Source organism: Haliotis rufescens, unplaced genomic scaffold (genome assembly GCF_023055435.1).
Source record: "Haliotis rufescens isolate VD_foot unplaced genomic scaffold, xgHalRufe1.0.p SCAF_22, whole genome shotgun sequence".
Lineage (NCBI taxonomy): Eukaryota > Metazoa > Mollusca > Gastropoda > Lepetellida > Haliotidae > Haliotis > Haliotis rufescens.
In genome coordinates, this window is record NW_025963913.1 from 12613577 (window position 1) to 12629728 (window position 16152).

The 16152-nt window shown below is 41.5% G+C and overlaps 1 protein-coding gene across 4 annotated transcripts in view; it reads right to left on the bottom strand.

The window, feature by feature from the left end:
- LOC124118554 (cilia- and flagella-associated protein 54-like) overlaps nucleotides 1-16152 on the bottom strand; it is a 93432-nt gene that overhangs the window by 29912 nt on the left and 47368 nt on the right. For all 4 annotated transcript variants that reach the window (XM_046480727.2, XM_046480726.2, XM_046480725.2 and 1 more), the window contains 11 exons: nucleotides 15845-15965; nucleotides 14927-15010; nucleotides 14623-14688; nucleotides 7761-7865; nucleotides 7327-7424; nucleotides 6917-7137; nucleotides 6207-6394; nucleotides 5754-5993; nucleotides 1223-1452; nucleotides 605-855; nucleotides 70-222 (listed from right to left, as the gene is read on the bottom strand). In XM_046480727.2, the coding sequence (XP_046336683.2) occupies nucleotides 70-222; nucleotides 605-855; nucleotides 1223-1452; nucleotides 5754-5993; nucleotides 6207-6394; nucleotides 6917-7137; nucleotides 7327-7424; nucleotides 7761-7865; nucleotides 14623-14688; nucleotides 14927-15010; nucleotides 15845-15965 (1757 nt within the window). The remainder of the gene's footprint in view (nucleotides 1-69; nucleotides 223-604; nucleotides 856-1222; nucleotides 1453-5753; nucleotides 5994-6206; nucleotides 6395-6916; nucleotides 7138-7326; nucleotides 7425-7760; nucleotides 7866-14622; nucleotides 14689-14926; nucleotides 15011-15844; nucleotides 15966-16152) is intronic.

Genomic DNA, 16152 nt, shown 5'->3' on the forward strand with positions numbered 1-16152 from the left:
GATTTTTCATATATTTTGTAAAGTCTTGGTCTGCATCAAAATTAATGTAACTAGTAACAACTATCTTACCATTCATCTGTCCTCCCAGGTACAGCACCAGCAACTTGCGGCTGTGATGTAGTGCCCTGGCGGTGTAGTGCGCAGCATCCAGGGTGTGGCGGAGAGTCGTCAGACTACTGTTGGCATCAACAGGAACAGATACCAGACGCTGAGAGTCTTCCGCTGTAGGCCAAAACACATTACTGTCATACTGACAATGTATGGAGTAGTGCTAACTGAATAGTCATGTAAGGGTATTCATTACTACCAGTAAACCCTACATGTCAATTGACACACATTTCACTCGTTTCACCAAAAGAGAGATGATTTTGTCAACATATACACACAGATTAAAAAAAAATATATTTATAAAATATGTCTGATATATTTGCCAATAAAAAATTTCAAAACAGATCAAACTCAAATAAATCTGAAAAATAAGATGTGACAAAGCTTCAGAGACCTTATGGTCTTGCAGAAGGCATCAACAATTGTAAAGACAATTGACAGTTTTTAACATACATGTACTATTTGGTTCAGTTTTCTGGGAAAAAATATTACTCACAAGAATGTACATTGTGCCCCATGGGATCGATTTGACTGCCAGGTTCAAACTGTTGCACATTGGACTTGTTAATCTCAATCCGTAGTTGAGCCTTGAGGTAGTCCTTGGCCTTGATCACACCCCCTAACTGGGCCATCAGTTTACGGAAGTGAGGCTGAGGAGGGGCAACTCCGCCAAGTTTGGTGATACGCTGGTCCAGCTTCCTTTGTGCCTGGACCAGGAGAGGTATCACTTGCTCTGCATAGCGGTCACTAGGAGGGGGATAAACACAGGAGTTGTAGCAGTGTCTTACAAAGAATTTGAACAACTGTTTATACCTTTGTATTTTTGTATTTACCTTTCCCTTTAAAAACACAACTGATGTCTGCCAATGCACAATCACAATAAATCAAAGACTCTAGGCTTCGTATTTTAGAATCCAGCTAAGGTTAAGAAGATAATAAAACATGTACTAACATAAATGTCTCATTCTAAAATGTACACTTGTACAATAGTTTGGATCAATTCTGTACAAAACAAACACTTTCATATTATCACTTCATTTCAGAATTATTTTGTTTTGGAAAATATTTTGCATTGCATTCTGTTGCTGCAGCAATGAGTGTTTGTTAAACTCACTTTGAGAGAGCACTGAATCTGAGAGCAATGTCTGTTAGCTTCTCCCACTTCTGTTCATAATACAACATCTCTAACACCCTCAGTACGAGGCGGCGTATGAAGCGGACGTCTACAATGCTCATGTCATCCAGAGGAGGCTCAAACTTCTGACTTGCTCCGCCCTTCTCGTTTTTGACATCTCCATACCAGGACTCAAAGTAAGTGCCAGCCTTACGACCTTTGGCCTTGGCCTGTGTGATTGTAAACATCAATGAATTATTTATAATCAGTGAGACAGTCAGTCAATTTTAATCTCATAAAATCAGTTGATCTATGTCTTAGTGTAGATGACAGCACCCTTATCAAGTAGGTGTTAGTATCTGACAATGCATAATAACACCTGCATCATGCCAATAAAAGACTTTAGTCATGCAAGAATAGTTCTGGAGACTTCCCCTTAGAAGAATTAACAGTTATTGTGAATGTGATTTACCCTCTTTTTTCACTATATGAATATATCAGTTTAGTAATTCATATGTGAGGACACAGGTGTACAATGTCCCTAGCACAATAGCTTAAAGTGAAACAACACTCCAACGTTGAAAGTATTGAAATTTGGATAGGCTTTTTCTTCGTGAAATCAAAATTTGTTTATTATAGACCATAATTTTGACTGGTTTGACTAGTGTTCAGCGTTATTTTCACTGTGATGTGCGAAGCGACACCTATTAGAGGATCTAAGAATGAGAAACCGTATATCATAACAATGGTATACAATAAGTACCTACAGGCGAACTGACTTGTGTTTTTGTTGTTTGATTATTGCATACATAACTTGAAAGCTATCCATTGACATCATATTATGTCCAATAAAACCTTCAGAGAATTTTGGTGCGAAATATACAATTTATACTTAAAATTTCCAAGGTTGGATGGTGGGCCACAGATACCCTAGCCTGTATAGACTACAACCGTGAGAATACACGAGGAAACTTGTGAACCCGTGAGGAGGAAAAAACACTTGATTGAACGGTGTTGGTGATCCCGATACATTATTCGATCAAAACAGCATGAGATCGGGAATATATGATGAATGTCTTTCACATATGTTGTCTTTCAAGAAATGACCGCGTAGCTGTAAAACAGTTAAATGCAACAGCTGACGACTTAAAACCACCTTAGTTTGTCTACCGGTATCGATTCTTCAAACATGTAACAGCGCTACCTCCGGAGAATAGATGCGATTAGTTGGCATCTCTTTTAATGCTATGTCAAGGTTTTCAAACACATTTTTGTGTATAGGGTGAACGACTGAACGATCGACAATATCAATAAAGGATCTTGGAACCAAAAGTCTCAAATCACATACTCGAGGCAGACATGAGCGGAATAAAGGTTCGGGACACTGTCCTATTTTTATTAACGTCCAATTAGTCAAGTGGCAATTGATTGTTGAAGACTATTAGTCTCTAGATATGAGTTAATCCACCCTCAAAGAAGAACTGGGTCTGGGAAACCTGAACATTCAATAAAACATTTAATGCAAGCTCAATGTCATAAAGATTTTATAAGTATATACAATCATAAAACATAGTGAGAATCACATGTACATAATATTTTATCTGTGTTTGTTGGGCTGTGACAGTATTTGCGCCAAGATCAAAGGGCCGGTCTTGTGAAGACCTTGTACATCTGTGCCTGAGATGTCGCAAAGGAAGTGAGTGTCTGACTTCCAGGAGCACCCTTCCATGATGGCGGAGAGGTTGATAGCGGGATGAAAATCTCTTCCTTGAAATCCGTGTTGACATGATGCATTCAAATAAATACAAAGTGTTCGAACTGGACAGAAGGAGAGATCTTCATGGTCATCTGATCCCAAAATCGACAAGAGCGGGGAAATCGTAAATAACTGATTAGGCTGGCCAGGAAGTTGATTCTTTGCTAGAAAATCCTAACGAAGGCGTAGGTATGCTCTTCTGATCATTCAAACTGGTGACATCCAGAGCATGTATCTCGCTAACACGAGCTGCTGTTGCCAGGGCCAGTAGAAATACAGTCTTCAGCGTGATTGTCTCAAAGTTCTTATCTGCTAATGGCTCGTAATCACTGAAAGTCAACTGTTGTAGTATCAGGTTAAGGTCCCATGCAGGGGGTCTAAATTGTGAAGATTGGTCCACCAGCTTGTAGGAGCGGCAGTGTTAGAAGTCCTGCAACAGTGGAGCTGTTGCAAGGGCTGGTTGGAGCCACTGAGAATGCAGCTGAAGTAGAAAGTCTTCCTGAAGCGGTAAATTATGTAGCACCCAGGGAAGAATGCCTGTTGGAGGAAATGCTTTTGCATTGATTCCCTCCTAGGGGATTGACAAAGCATCGTGATCCCAAGCCTGTAGGTCAGGGATAGGCAACACGAATCAGGATAGCTGAGCGTTGAAATGGGTGGTAAACAGATCCATCTCTTGGGGCCGATATAATTGGCAGATCCATTGGAAGATTATTGGTTTCAGAGACCACTCCGTTGGCAATGGTTTGTCGGGTCGGGGCAGGGAGTCTATAAAATGGAGACCCCTGGAATGCTGCAAGCTAGGGCGTGGATGTTGAGAGAGTTGATGAGCGATCAAGAGTAGTGACATCGACTTTGTGGATCCCATTTGATTTATGTACCTCTGCAGTGTTGTCAGACTGTATCATCAGGTGAGAGTAGCATAGGAGCTCTGACCAATGAGTTACTGCCAGAATGCCCGCCTTGAACTCGAGATTGTTGATGTGTAGGCAACGACCCCCCGTGGAACAACACCCTGCTACCTGGAGATCATGAAAATGCGCTCCCCAACCTACTGTTGATGCGTCTACAAACAGATGAAGAGATGGGACCAATGGCCTCAAGAGACTCCACCGCAAACGTTTGATTTCACTAACCACCACTGTAGATGAGGTTAGAGATGGATCGGTAGGGAGATCTGTTTCAGAATAGGCATGTTAGCATTTAGCACAGGCCAGACTAAGTTTATCCTTTATCCCCAGGTTGAAACCGTCTCCAACAGCAATAAGTCTCACGAAAACAAAAATGTATTCTCTTGGTCCATGCAATACGTCCACACAAGGTGACCAGCACGTGGTAAAGCATGGAAGGTTAACGTGCTCAAGAGGCACGTATTTGACCACCTGGGATCGTAACCATGAAGATGCTAGGGGTGTTACAGGTGAACATTTTTCATTTAGAAGCTGGAGACGTATTTCCACATTGGATCCAAGACAAAAGAAGATATACATAGCATGAGAAATTATAAGTTTAAAACTTGTGAAATTTGCAAATATCATAATTACAACCGCCAAAAATTCAGGAAAATATTAGGCAGTAACCTTGTTCGAGGAATGTAAACCACTGTCAATATCCTCATAAAGGACCAACATCCAAACTTGTTTGATGCTCGTTATTTTTGTAACAATATAATATTTTAAAATATATATAGCATATTTGGATATTACGGGACCTGTCTTCGTCTCTCAACTGATCACAGTTTTTCACATAGGTGTCATACCGGTATGTCTCATTGGTCAGCTGAGATAGCACATGTGACAACTATGTTCATGATGTCCATGGTTCTTTAAAAAAATCTATTGAGTTCGACAACAATGAGCAATCAACCAACGTATTATCAGCTAATCCTTTGAAAAAGTATGTTGTTTTAACATAGGCAATTCATGCTCAGAAAAAGGTGTAATCTGTCTTCTATAGTAAACCTACAAATCCATCATGCAAGATAACAGTAATTAATCAATCATCGTATTATTGGTTAATCCTTTAATCGCTGATTTTTAGCAACTCAACTGATCATTCTCCTCTTGTTGCAATGCCACATGCATTATACATAACATGTAATACATTCACCAAATCAGACCAGGATTTAAAATCCTATCTTAGATTGAATAATTACCCTAGACACAAGAAATGCCTAATGCGAACCACTGATTGCTATATATCCTTGACACCCTCAGAGGCAGTGGTGAAGAGTATTAAGTTATTTTGGATAGTCTTTGTCAGGTCATCTGAGTGGTTCTACCACTAATTATACCTGGAATATAGTCATTGACTGAGCATCAAGTTAATGACAACAAATACACAGATGTAGGGTATTACCATTAAGCATGGATGACAAAAAAGTGAGTAGTAATTGTTGTATTATATGCAATTTGCCTGAAAAATAAGGATCGTTGCTGTATGGAGTATATGAACTTAACTTCATTGTTTCTAAACTTGTACTTACACATATTTCCTGTTTACCAAACTACATCAATGTACATACACATTTACACACGCTAACAGGTTTTGCAAGGTGAAAGGTTATAGCATCATCCAATCAAATGTAAAGATTCAAGGTGATTCACCCTCCCGTCAATGAGGTGGTCCGAAGCCCAGTTGTTTGGGTTGCTGATACTAATTGTCATCTGGTGATTACACGGGCTAAATAAAGCGGTGCCGGCTAGCTGACTGAGAGTTGGAGTGTTGTTTCCCTTTAATGTTTCTTCATAACTCAGTAAAGAATTCCTTTCCTACCTTGAATGACTGGTGGTCAAGGTCCACCTGCAGATGCACCATCATGTCCAGCAGACACTCTGCAGCCATGTGGAGTGGTGACCACACTAGAGAGCGCAGGACATCAATGGTGAGTAGGCCTGCATCCTGACCTCCCTGGTTGGCAGTGAAGGCACGCAGCAAGGCAGTATGGGCACAGTTCCACAGAGCACGTGCAGCGTTCTGCAACAGTGTCCAGTGCTGCCCTCTGTGGGCGAGAGTCTGAAACAGGGACAACCATCAGGGTCATCTGGACAATGTTTGGGTCAGTCCTGATTAAGATAATCATCATAAAGCTGGTTGACATTGTTTACATGTAGGGTGCCATGATTCATGAGGCTCCAAGTAACTGTCTTGGAACTATGTACAGATGAGCTTAAAACAGCATGCAATAAAATCATTACACACAGGATCTACACGGTGACAATTACTTACCACTGCATGTTTGAAATATGTGAATGTCTTGTTGAGGGCTTCTACTGTTGCCCGTGTAGACAAGGGCGATGTGTCAGGGTCAATGTGGTGTTTGTGTTCATATCTGGACGACACCTGCTCTGACCGGTACGTCCTGGGTGTGTCCTCTGCCTCTGGTGGGATGGTGTACAACGGAGGTGGTGGGGCACCTAGGAAAACCAACATGAGGAATTAATGATTTCATTTCTTTCATACATTGATTAGCACTTGATAATCCCATATACTCCTCAACACTATATATCATATTTGCCATCAAAACATTCTGACTACAATAAGTACTGATTAGTACAAAGCATAAACATACAATTTGTGATATCAGCAAAAAGACTCTTCAGTTACTAATGACCCTTACATATGTATAATCTGATTCACATCTGCCTCCCTGAACTGTGGTGACCCTTATTTGATTCATTCCAGGGGAATAGTTGAAAAGAATACACTACCAGTATCTCATTGATGTTAAAATCAAATTTATATGGAAAATTGTTTTTGCCACATCTAAAACAACTGCAAGAGATGATACGGTGTGCTGCATCCTCCCCAGGACTGAAAGCAGTGCTGTCTCCAACACAACTTAGTACTTATCAAGCACATCATAAAAAAATGAAACCAGTTGGAATCCATGTCAAAATATACCAGTTGATGTATCAAAGTCAGCAGTAAATACAGACCAGTAGCAGCAGCAGCAGCAAACTCGATGCCTGTAGTTTTCGGTCTGTCCTGATCCACAGCAAGGTCAAGGGCATTTAACGCAGACACAGGTTCATCAATCTTGCGTGGTGAGGCTGCGAGTCCAACAGCAGATGTTTGTCGGGCTGGGCCACCCTCCCAACCCACAACCAGGGTTCCTGCTGTCTCAAATGTGAACCATTCTTGGTCCAAGAAGGATGTCCTGGAGACAGCCATACCAACATGATGTATACATACAAAGGTTTGTTTTTAAAGTTTTCCCAATTACTAGTTTTCAGACATTCATTTTTAGTTCAATAAGGAGCTTGAATAACTTATTACTGTATTGCAGCCAAGGCTAGGCATTGAAGCGGTTTGTGGCACAATAAGCAGGACAGGGAAGCCATCTTACTTGTACATGCTGCTGCTGGTGGAGCCAAGGACTTTCTCCCTCTTCTCCAGCTTCTGTAGGAATGCCCCGAAGTGACTCAGTCCCTGCACAATGCTCAGCTGCAACACAGGCAAGTAACATAACTTACACATTCCATAAATGATAATTATAAATGAGGGATTGTTAGGTATATAGTCAAACACTGATGTGTTGAAGGGACCTACGTAAATACTTCAAGTTATCAGAGGTTGACAAAACCAAGCTTTTACTTTGAGTCAAGCAGGATATCTTTGCATTCACATTGTTCAAAACCAAAAATGATATCTGAAATATGTGTCACTTAAACATTTGATGACATCAAGGAATCAACGGAGGACACTATTCATGTTGAGTTGTGCAAAGCCAAGGTTAGAAAAGCACTGTCAAAAAGTTGTAATCATAGCCTGGTCCAGTACCTGGGTCCTCCACGGCAGTTCATCTGTGCTGATCTTCCTCATCCTCCGCCGCCGGTTAGCAGTGCGGTAAGCATCAGGCAGGTACAGACTCAGCTTCTCCAGGGCCTGGCAGAGACACAACACCAGCTCAATGACACTGCAGAGACACTACGTAACACTGAGGCTTATGAACACAACAACATTACTGGAACATCTACCATCATTTTGCAAGAATTGCCCAGGTCAAACCTTTGTGCAGATGTGTGCATTGACAAGCATTGATCTCAAACTGCAGTCCTATTTCCTTATTGTGTGTGAGTGAGTGAAGATGGTTTTAAACTGTTTTAGCAATATTCCAGGAGACAACAGATTGGGCTTCATACACGGTGCGTATGTGGGAAAGTTAACCTGTGTCTTCATCCTACAACTGGGCTGTGGGGTAGCCTAGTAGTCAAAGCATTCATTCATCATACCGAAGACCCGAGTTCGATTCCCCACATGGGTACAATGCGTGAAGCCCATTTCTGGTATCCCCCGTCGTGATAGTGATGGGAAGCGGCATAAAACCATACTCACTCACTCATCCTACAACGAAGTGACTACTCTACTACTCCTCCCTGTTGGAAGCAATTATACACTACAGGTGATGACAAACAGTGGCTTGTTGCTCCATGCATCTCCAGCGAATCTCTACAGTCTTTAACAACTCCTAATATATATAACCCTACTCCTTGCTAATGCACTTCAACCATGCTTTTCCACCCACCAACTGTATATGCAGATGGGCTATTAATTAGACATGGTTTGGGGTTAGTGCTTAGTTTCCATCTTCCTGAGGCAAGGGTGTTAAATGACTCTAAAAGTCCAGTTTCCACCCTTGTCTAACTTGGCTGCAATTTTGTTGTTCAATCGTGGCGCCACCAGTGGCTATTACAGGTTATTATGTGTCTTACCTCAAATTACAAATTACATCAAATCACTTTAGCACCTTGATTAAAAGACATGAAAAGATTTGGAAAACATCTGTCAATGCACAGATGATGGTACACATGCTCTGCAAATCGTGCAATCTACAAAGCAGTTGCCATGTTAAATTGTTCATGAACGGAATGTCAATTTTGTTCCGCGATTTTGATTAGACTATGTATAGACTCGTTAGTCCAGCCAAAATATAACTCCATGATTCCAGGCTAGTTCGGCAAGGTTGGCAAGTGAACTTTTATGTGTAGGAGAAACCATGTCTCCGAGGAATTACTAGATATTGTAAACCCTCACATGAGGGACGTTCCCGAATGTGAGGGTTTACAATCTCTAGTAATCTCGAGGAGACATGGTTTGTCCAACTTATAAACCGACTCATCGCATAGACAACGTTTTTAATGAAATAACTGTAATAAAAACTCTCAAATGTATAACCTGTATCATGAAGTCGTGAACTCGGTTCAATGAAACCGGTGACCTCAGCACATGGGTTTCGCAACGGTGCGAAATCTGCACGTGCGTCTCGTAGGCTGAGACTATTACACGTTTTGCTTTGACTGACGCTCATTCGTTGTACAGCCTGTTGCAGGCGTACGGATCTTGAAAAGGACATTCTAAAAAGCAGTGCTGCTTATCAACACCTCTGTAGCCTTGTGTCACACTCACTGGGCTACAGATATGAAGGTTGCGAGTTCAATCTTCGGGAATATAAAGAAAACATTTGTCATTTGATTTAACATTTCATTACATGTTACAATCTGAACGGAAGTTATAATGATTGTAAGCCCTCTTGCGAGGTGTTACAATCATTGTAAGCCCTCCTGCGAGGTGTTACAATCGTTGTAATACCTCCTGCAAGGTGTTACAATCGTTGTAATATATCCTGCAAGGTGTTACAATCGTTGTAATACCTCCTACGAGGTGTTACCACAATTTCAAAAAGTCCATATCGAGTTACACAAACAGCCAGTAGGTTTATGTAGTCAGGTAACTCCTTTGCCTCTGGAAGATGCTTAGTTTCATGCTACAAGTGCTTGTGGTTCAATGTGTGGTTGTGGTACAAAAGGCTTTCAACTTACATTCTCAATATTTCGGAGATTTTCCAGTATTAACTCAGTTTCACTCTTGTATGCATCAAGAAATAGAGGCAATGTGTTTTAGTGAGGAAGATGGAGATCAAAGTCAACATAAATCATGTGACAATATACTTTGTTGTTAGCCTGTCTTTGTTTGTACATATTTCTTTTTAAGAGAAAACAATACCCCTTCATCAAGTAAATACAAACAATTAACAGATTATACATATCCCCACGTAACATGTTCTTGAGCCTCACCTCTGTTTGAGCCCAGAAACAATATGTAAACATGGTGTGATGACTTTGCCAGCTACAACAAACACTCGGCTTTCAGGGGAAAGGGTGTATTCTCTTATTACACACTGTTTCCTACCCTGAGGTGGAACCACTACTCTGTTACCCCACAGAATCACACCATCCTGAACACTTAGCTCAGTTTTCTTCTGAATATATGGCTTTAGCTCTGTATCTGGCTTCATGTTTTCTGGAAAACCACATTCCACTAACTTCTTCACTCTAGCTAACAAGGGATCCTTCCTTTTAAAAAACTGAATTTGTCGCACATTCACTGGGAATTCTGCCATGTTCTCGAGGAGTATTATTGTGTCTCCTGGAACAGGCGGCACAGACACAGAGTTTTGCAGCGGCAATCTGCTAAAACAATCTGCATTTGCTAACTTGGAACCTGGTTTATACACAATACTGTAATCATACGCTGCCAGCATCAAGGCCCATCTCTGTAGTCTGGCTGACGCCATCACTGGAATGCCTTTCTCTGCATCAAGTAGACCCATGAGGGGTTTGTGATCTGATAACAGCTGAAATTTCCGTCCAAACAAATACTGGTGGAATTTCTTTATGCCAAACACTATTGCCAGTGCTTCTTTATCAAGCTGTGAATAGTTCTTTTCTGCAGGTGACAAGGAACGTGACGCAAACGCCACAGGCTTCTCAGTACCATCTGGCATGAAGTGTGACAGGACAGCACCTACTCCATATGGAGAAGCATCAGCTGCTAAGTTGAGAGGAAGGTCTGGATTGTAGTGAGTCAAGACCTTACATGAAGACAAGTGAGATTTCAGCTTTAGAAATACTGTATCATGCTTCTTGGTCCATGACCATGGAGCGTCCTTTTGTAGTAACCCATGTAGTGGCACTAACGTCGTGGAGAGATTTGGCAGGAATCTCTCATAGTACTGTACCATCCCAAGGAATGACTTTAACTCTGTCACATTCTGAGAAGCTGGTGCGGACACAATAGCGTTGACCTTCTCCTCTAATGGATGCAGTCCCTGTGCGTCAATCCGGTGTCCCAGGTAAGTGACTGAGTCTTTCTTGATGTGACACTTTGAAGCGTTTAGACGCAACCCTGCTTTCTGCAATCTGTCAAGGACTTCATTCAGATTCTTGTTGTGTTCTGCATCATCAACACCCGTGACGAGAATATCATTGAGGTAGACGCACACATGTGGCAAGTCGCTGAGAAGACATTCAATTGTCCGCTGGAAGATGGCAGGAGCTGCCGACACCCCAAAAGGTAATCGTTGGTACTCGTATAGACCTTTATGGGTGTTAATTGTGGTGAGTTTCTTGGAATCATCGTCCAACACTGGCTGCTGGTAGGCATTACTCATGTCAAATTTCGTAAACTTGTGACCACCTGAGAGTGATGCAAATAAGTCCTCAATCCTGGGTATTGGGTAACAATCTGGCTTAGCTACCTGGTTGACTGTTAGTTTGTAATCTCCACATATGCGCACTGAAGACTGATACGACTTCAACACTGGTACGATGGGTGCTGCCCACTCTAAGTACTGCACTGGTTTTATGACACCCTGCTGTTCTAATCGTTCAAGTTCATTCTCAACCTTGTCCCTCAAGGCATAGGCCATGTTCTTATGCTTGTAGAAGCGTGGTTGTGAAGGAATAGATATGTTAATCTTCACTTTTGTATCTTTCAACTCACCAAGTTCCTCCTTGAAGACATCGGAATGAGAGTTAAGGGTACTTTGCACATCATCACAATCAACTCTGAGGATTGTTCCCCAGTCTAGACGAACATGTCGCAGCCAGTCGCGACCAAAGAGATTAGCTCTTCTCCCTTTCACTACAATCACTGGCAGTTCTGCTGTCTGTTTGCCGTAGTTCTTTTTCACTGAGCAAGAACCAAGCAGAGGTATCTTCTCACCTAGGTAAGTACGTAACAAGGTATGAGGTGGTCCTTGTTTGGGTGGATCTTTCCCTAACGATCTGTAATTGTCCTCATTAATCACTGAAAATGTTGCACCTGTATCCAGTTCCATGCTTAATGGCTGAACATTAAGTGCTAAATGAATAAACATTGGTGGTTCCTTCTCTCTCCTCCCAACAAAAGGTGTAGAGCAAGTCTCCATCTTGTAAATGTCATATACTTCACTTTCAACATCATCGTTGTTATCAGGAGTGACCTGATTTGTCGCTGAACGCTTGTGCTGACCCCGACTTCGACCTTGACCTCTAGATCGATACGAGACACGTCCACAACGAGAACCTTTACTATTCTGTGACTGACGACATACCTTCCCAATGTGGCCAATCTTACCACAATTGTAACACTTTGATGTACGAAAATGACAGTCGGGAGATTTGTGATTTCGTAAACCACATCTGTCACATGGCGGGTAGACAGGAGCATGTTGAGATGATGACATCTTGTGCATGTGACCCCCTGTAGCTGCTGCTGCACCAACTTTAATATCTTCTACATTCTTTGCTGCCAATTCCATTGACTGTGCTAGTGTATAAGCCTTATTGTAATCAAGAGCTTTCTCTGCTAATAATCTCCTCTGTATTGCATCATTATTAATGCCACAAACTAGTCTGTCTCTAAGTGAATCATCAAGAGTAGTACCAAAGTCACATGTACTTGCCAATTGGCGCAACTCTGAAGCATACGCTTCAACCCTCTCTTGAGACTTTCTATCCGTCTTGTGAAATTTAAGTCTTTCAACTATCACTGACGGTGTTGGGTGTTGATGATCGCGCATGACTTTCACTATCTCAGCAAACCCCATTTCCTTAGGTTTCGTAGGAGCACACAAATTCTGAAGAAGTGTGTAGGCTGTCTTACCCATTTCACTAAGCAGAATAGCCCGTTTCATCTCATCATCCTTATCATCAACACCTCTAGCCGTAAAGTACAAGTCTAACCTCTCACAATAAATGTCCCAGCTGTCAGTCTCTGGATTAAATTCGTCGATCTTCCCGGAGGTAGCTGACGCCATGTTGTTTATGGAGCGAGTGAAACACGACAGACGTTAATCACACAAAATGTCCACAAAGACACTAAGACATCCAGTTTTACCTCGTCGCCAATTTATGTGATGACTTTGCAAGCTACAACAAACACTCGGCTTTCCGGGGAAAGGGTGTATTCTCTTATTACATGTCAATACACTCAGTCAAGTGCAGTCGGCAGCCATGTGGTCTGCTAGCGCAAAACACACACACTTCCGGCGCTGTTAGACGTGCGCACTCATTTATCTAGAGACATCGTATGGATAAAGCGAGTGACTGGTTATATGTTATTAAAACGCTACACATGGGCTTAATGAAGTAGATGCTTCAAAGCTCACTGAAGACAGCAAAGTGTCACTGAAGTCATGTGACAAAGTAAGCCACATGAGGTAAGATGTTCAATAAGTAATGAAAACATGCCTCAAAATTTCCTTTTTCACTAATGTACATTTTAATCAAATTTGATCTGATGATATTTTTGCATCATAATGATTGAATACACTGATGGTGTATTGGCTGCTGTTTGTAAACTTCCTGTCTGTATTGTCATGTGACTGATCATGTTGTGCATCAATTTTTAACTTGACTGTCACAGAGAGGTGCGAAATTATGTGACAGCAACACGATGTCTCACTTGGTGAGGCATTATCACAATTAATTTGACAAGATGAGGTCATTTGACTATCCAGTTGTAAACAGAAATAGATTTTCTCAAAGGTAAGACTTAATTTTAGTGTACTGCGATTGTTACAAGACACTTAATGAGAAATACTGCTTAGGGGCTTGAAAACAGGATATAAAAAGGGACGCATGCATCTCAGCGAAGCAAGAGACTCATGTTCTTACATGAAGATTAATTACAATAGTTAAAGGAGATAAGGGCAGCTTGAGTCATTGTGTAAGTAAAGAAACAGTTGTGATTCTGCAGGCATCATCTTCCCGAGGCAAGAGAGTTAACTGACTTTAAAAGTCCAGTTTCGACCCTTGCTGAACTAGGCTGGAATTCATGGGCTCGATCGTAGCGCCACCAGTGGCTATTACGAGTTATGTCCTTTCTATGCCTCTCCTATTGACCAATCAGATTCAACCTCTCGTATCACTTGCATTTGCTTCAAACAAAACGGTGGCGCCCAGTCAAGACGGTCTGATCGATAATGAAGATCTATATTGTGATAAAACGAGTCTTACAACGCGAAGTGCATCAAATCAAGTGAGCACCTTGATTAAAAACATGAAAAGATTTAGAAAATATCTGTTGACAATGACTTAGTGGTGAACACGCTTTGCAAATCCTGCAGTCAACCGAAATCTGCTTGACACTTTACGAACCGGATTTCGATTTCGGTGCGCGATTTTGATTGGACTATGCATAGACTTGTTAGTCCAGCCAAAATGTAACTCCCTAATACCAGCCTAGTTCGGCAAGGGTGGAAACTGGACTTTTATAGTCAGTTAACTCACTTGCCTCGGGAAGATGGCAGACATACACCCCTTGTGTTTCTCTTAAGCATACTATTATTCCCCATATGTCTGTACTATGGTGTACTCACCTTCAACTCGGCCTCCTCCTGGGCATGGCGGGCTGCGTCTGTCATGTGAGGGGTGATGCCGATTGGCTGAGACAGACAGACAGATATTCACAGTGAGTGCAGTCAGAAGGATTACAACTATATAATGCAAGTCTGTACTTAAGCCTTGTAAAAACAACAACATAAAACATACCTGTCTAATACAAAGATATAAAATAATGAGTTGCCATATGAAAGATTTAAGTCATCTGCTGTAAGTGTTTTGCTAGAAATATAAAAGAAATTGCCAATCACTAGAATAAATGTCTACTTGATAGTGATTTACCTTATATTTTGTCTTTTTCTTTGGTCGTCCTCCTGGCTTGCCTGGAGCTGTTGGCTGCTTCACAGTGCCTCTCGGAGTCGTGTCCTGTCAATATGTCAGAGTGTGTCTCACTGGAGGCACGCCTCAATACCATCATGTGCATTAGACGGCAAAACCGCATTAACTGTGGTTCGAAAAGGGAGCTAACTCCGTTTGCCTTATCAAAAGTTTGAGGTGGGCCCCTATTTGAAACTAAACGCACTTGTTGTTGAGAATATGTACTACGTGAACAAACCCGCATTACGAACTGCTATTTTGTCTATTTAAAATAAGTATTATGACTTATAATTGGATTAGAATGTACAAATGCGAAGACATTACATCAAAACTCACTTCTACGACCATCGCAAAACTAGGTCGTGGGGGCATTAATATTCATGAGTTATTCCTTTATGGAACAAGCATTTAATAGCTAGACCAACAACAACGTACAGCGTGACTGACGCCATTTCTCGTAAATACGAAAACAGCGGAGATAGCTCCCGTTTGAGTGACCTCCCTTTCCCAATATGAACCACTGGTAATGCAGTTTCGCCCATCAGACTCCACAAGCCAACATTTCATGGCCCCCTTTGTTTTCTCATGGCAACATTCAACCATTCCTTCCAGTCCCTATTTACCCAGAGCATCATTTGAGAGGTAATTCTTAATTGTCTCGGGGACTTGTTTCACAGGCATTTCTTAGGAGTTGATGGATGACAACTTATGGACAAAAACTTTTATATTTTACAGTAAAATAAAGAAGATATTATCATAAATTGGGTCTACTTTGTCTCGGGGGAACTCCGAGGATGAGACATGTGAGCAGAGGACAGCATTTCAACAAATAATTCCACAATGTCGAAAGCACCTATGCAGACATATTCCAATTTGCATTACCTTGTCCTTGCTGTACTCCACCATGGCAGCAGCAAACTTCTTGGGATCATCTCCACCTATAGTGATCACTCCTGGCTGTTTGCTCATAAACATTCGGTTGCCGAGGATCTGTTCATTACGTCTGTCACAACAAGGTATTTATAGTCAAATCTAAATATATTTTACATTTAGATACTTGTCCTGCATTACTACCTTAATGCTTCTACTGCTAGTTTTCTAAACTTGGTGACATCTGTGAGAGATCTGGCTACAGTAGTTGTTGTACCCACTAGTTGTGTGACTTACTTCCTCCCACAGCTACCACGTGA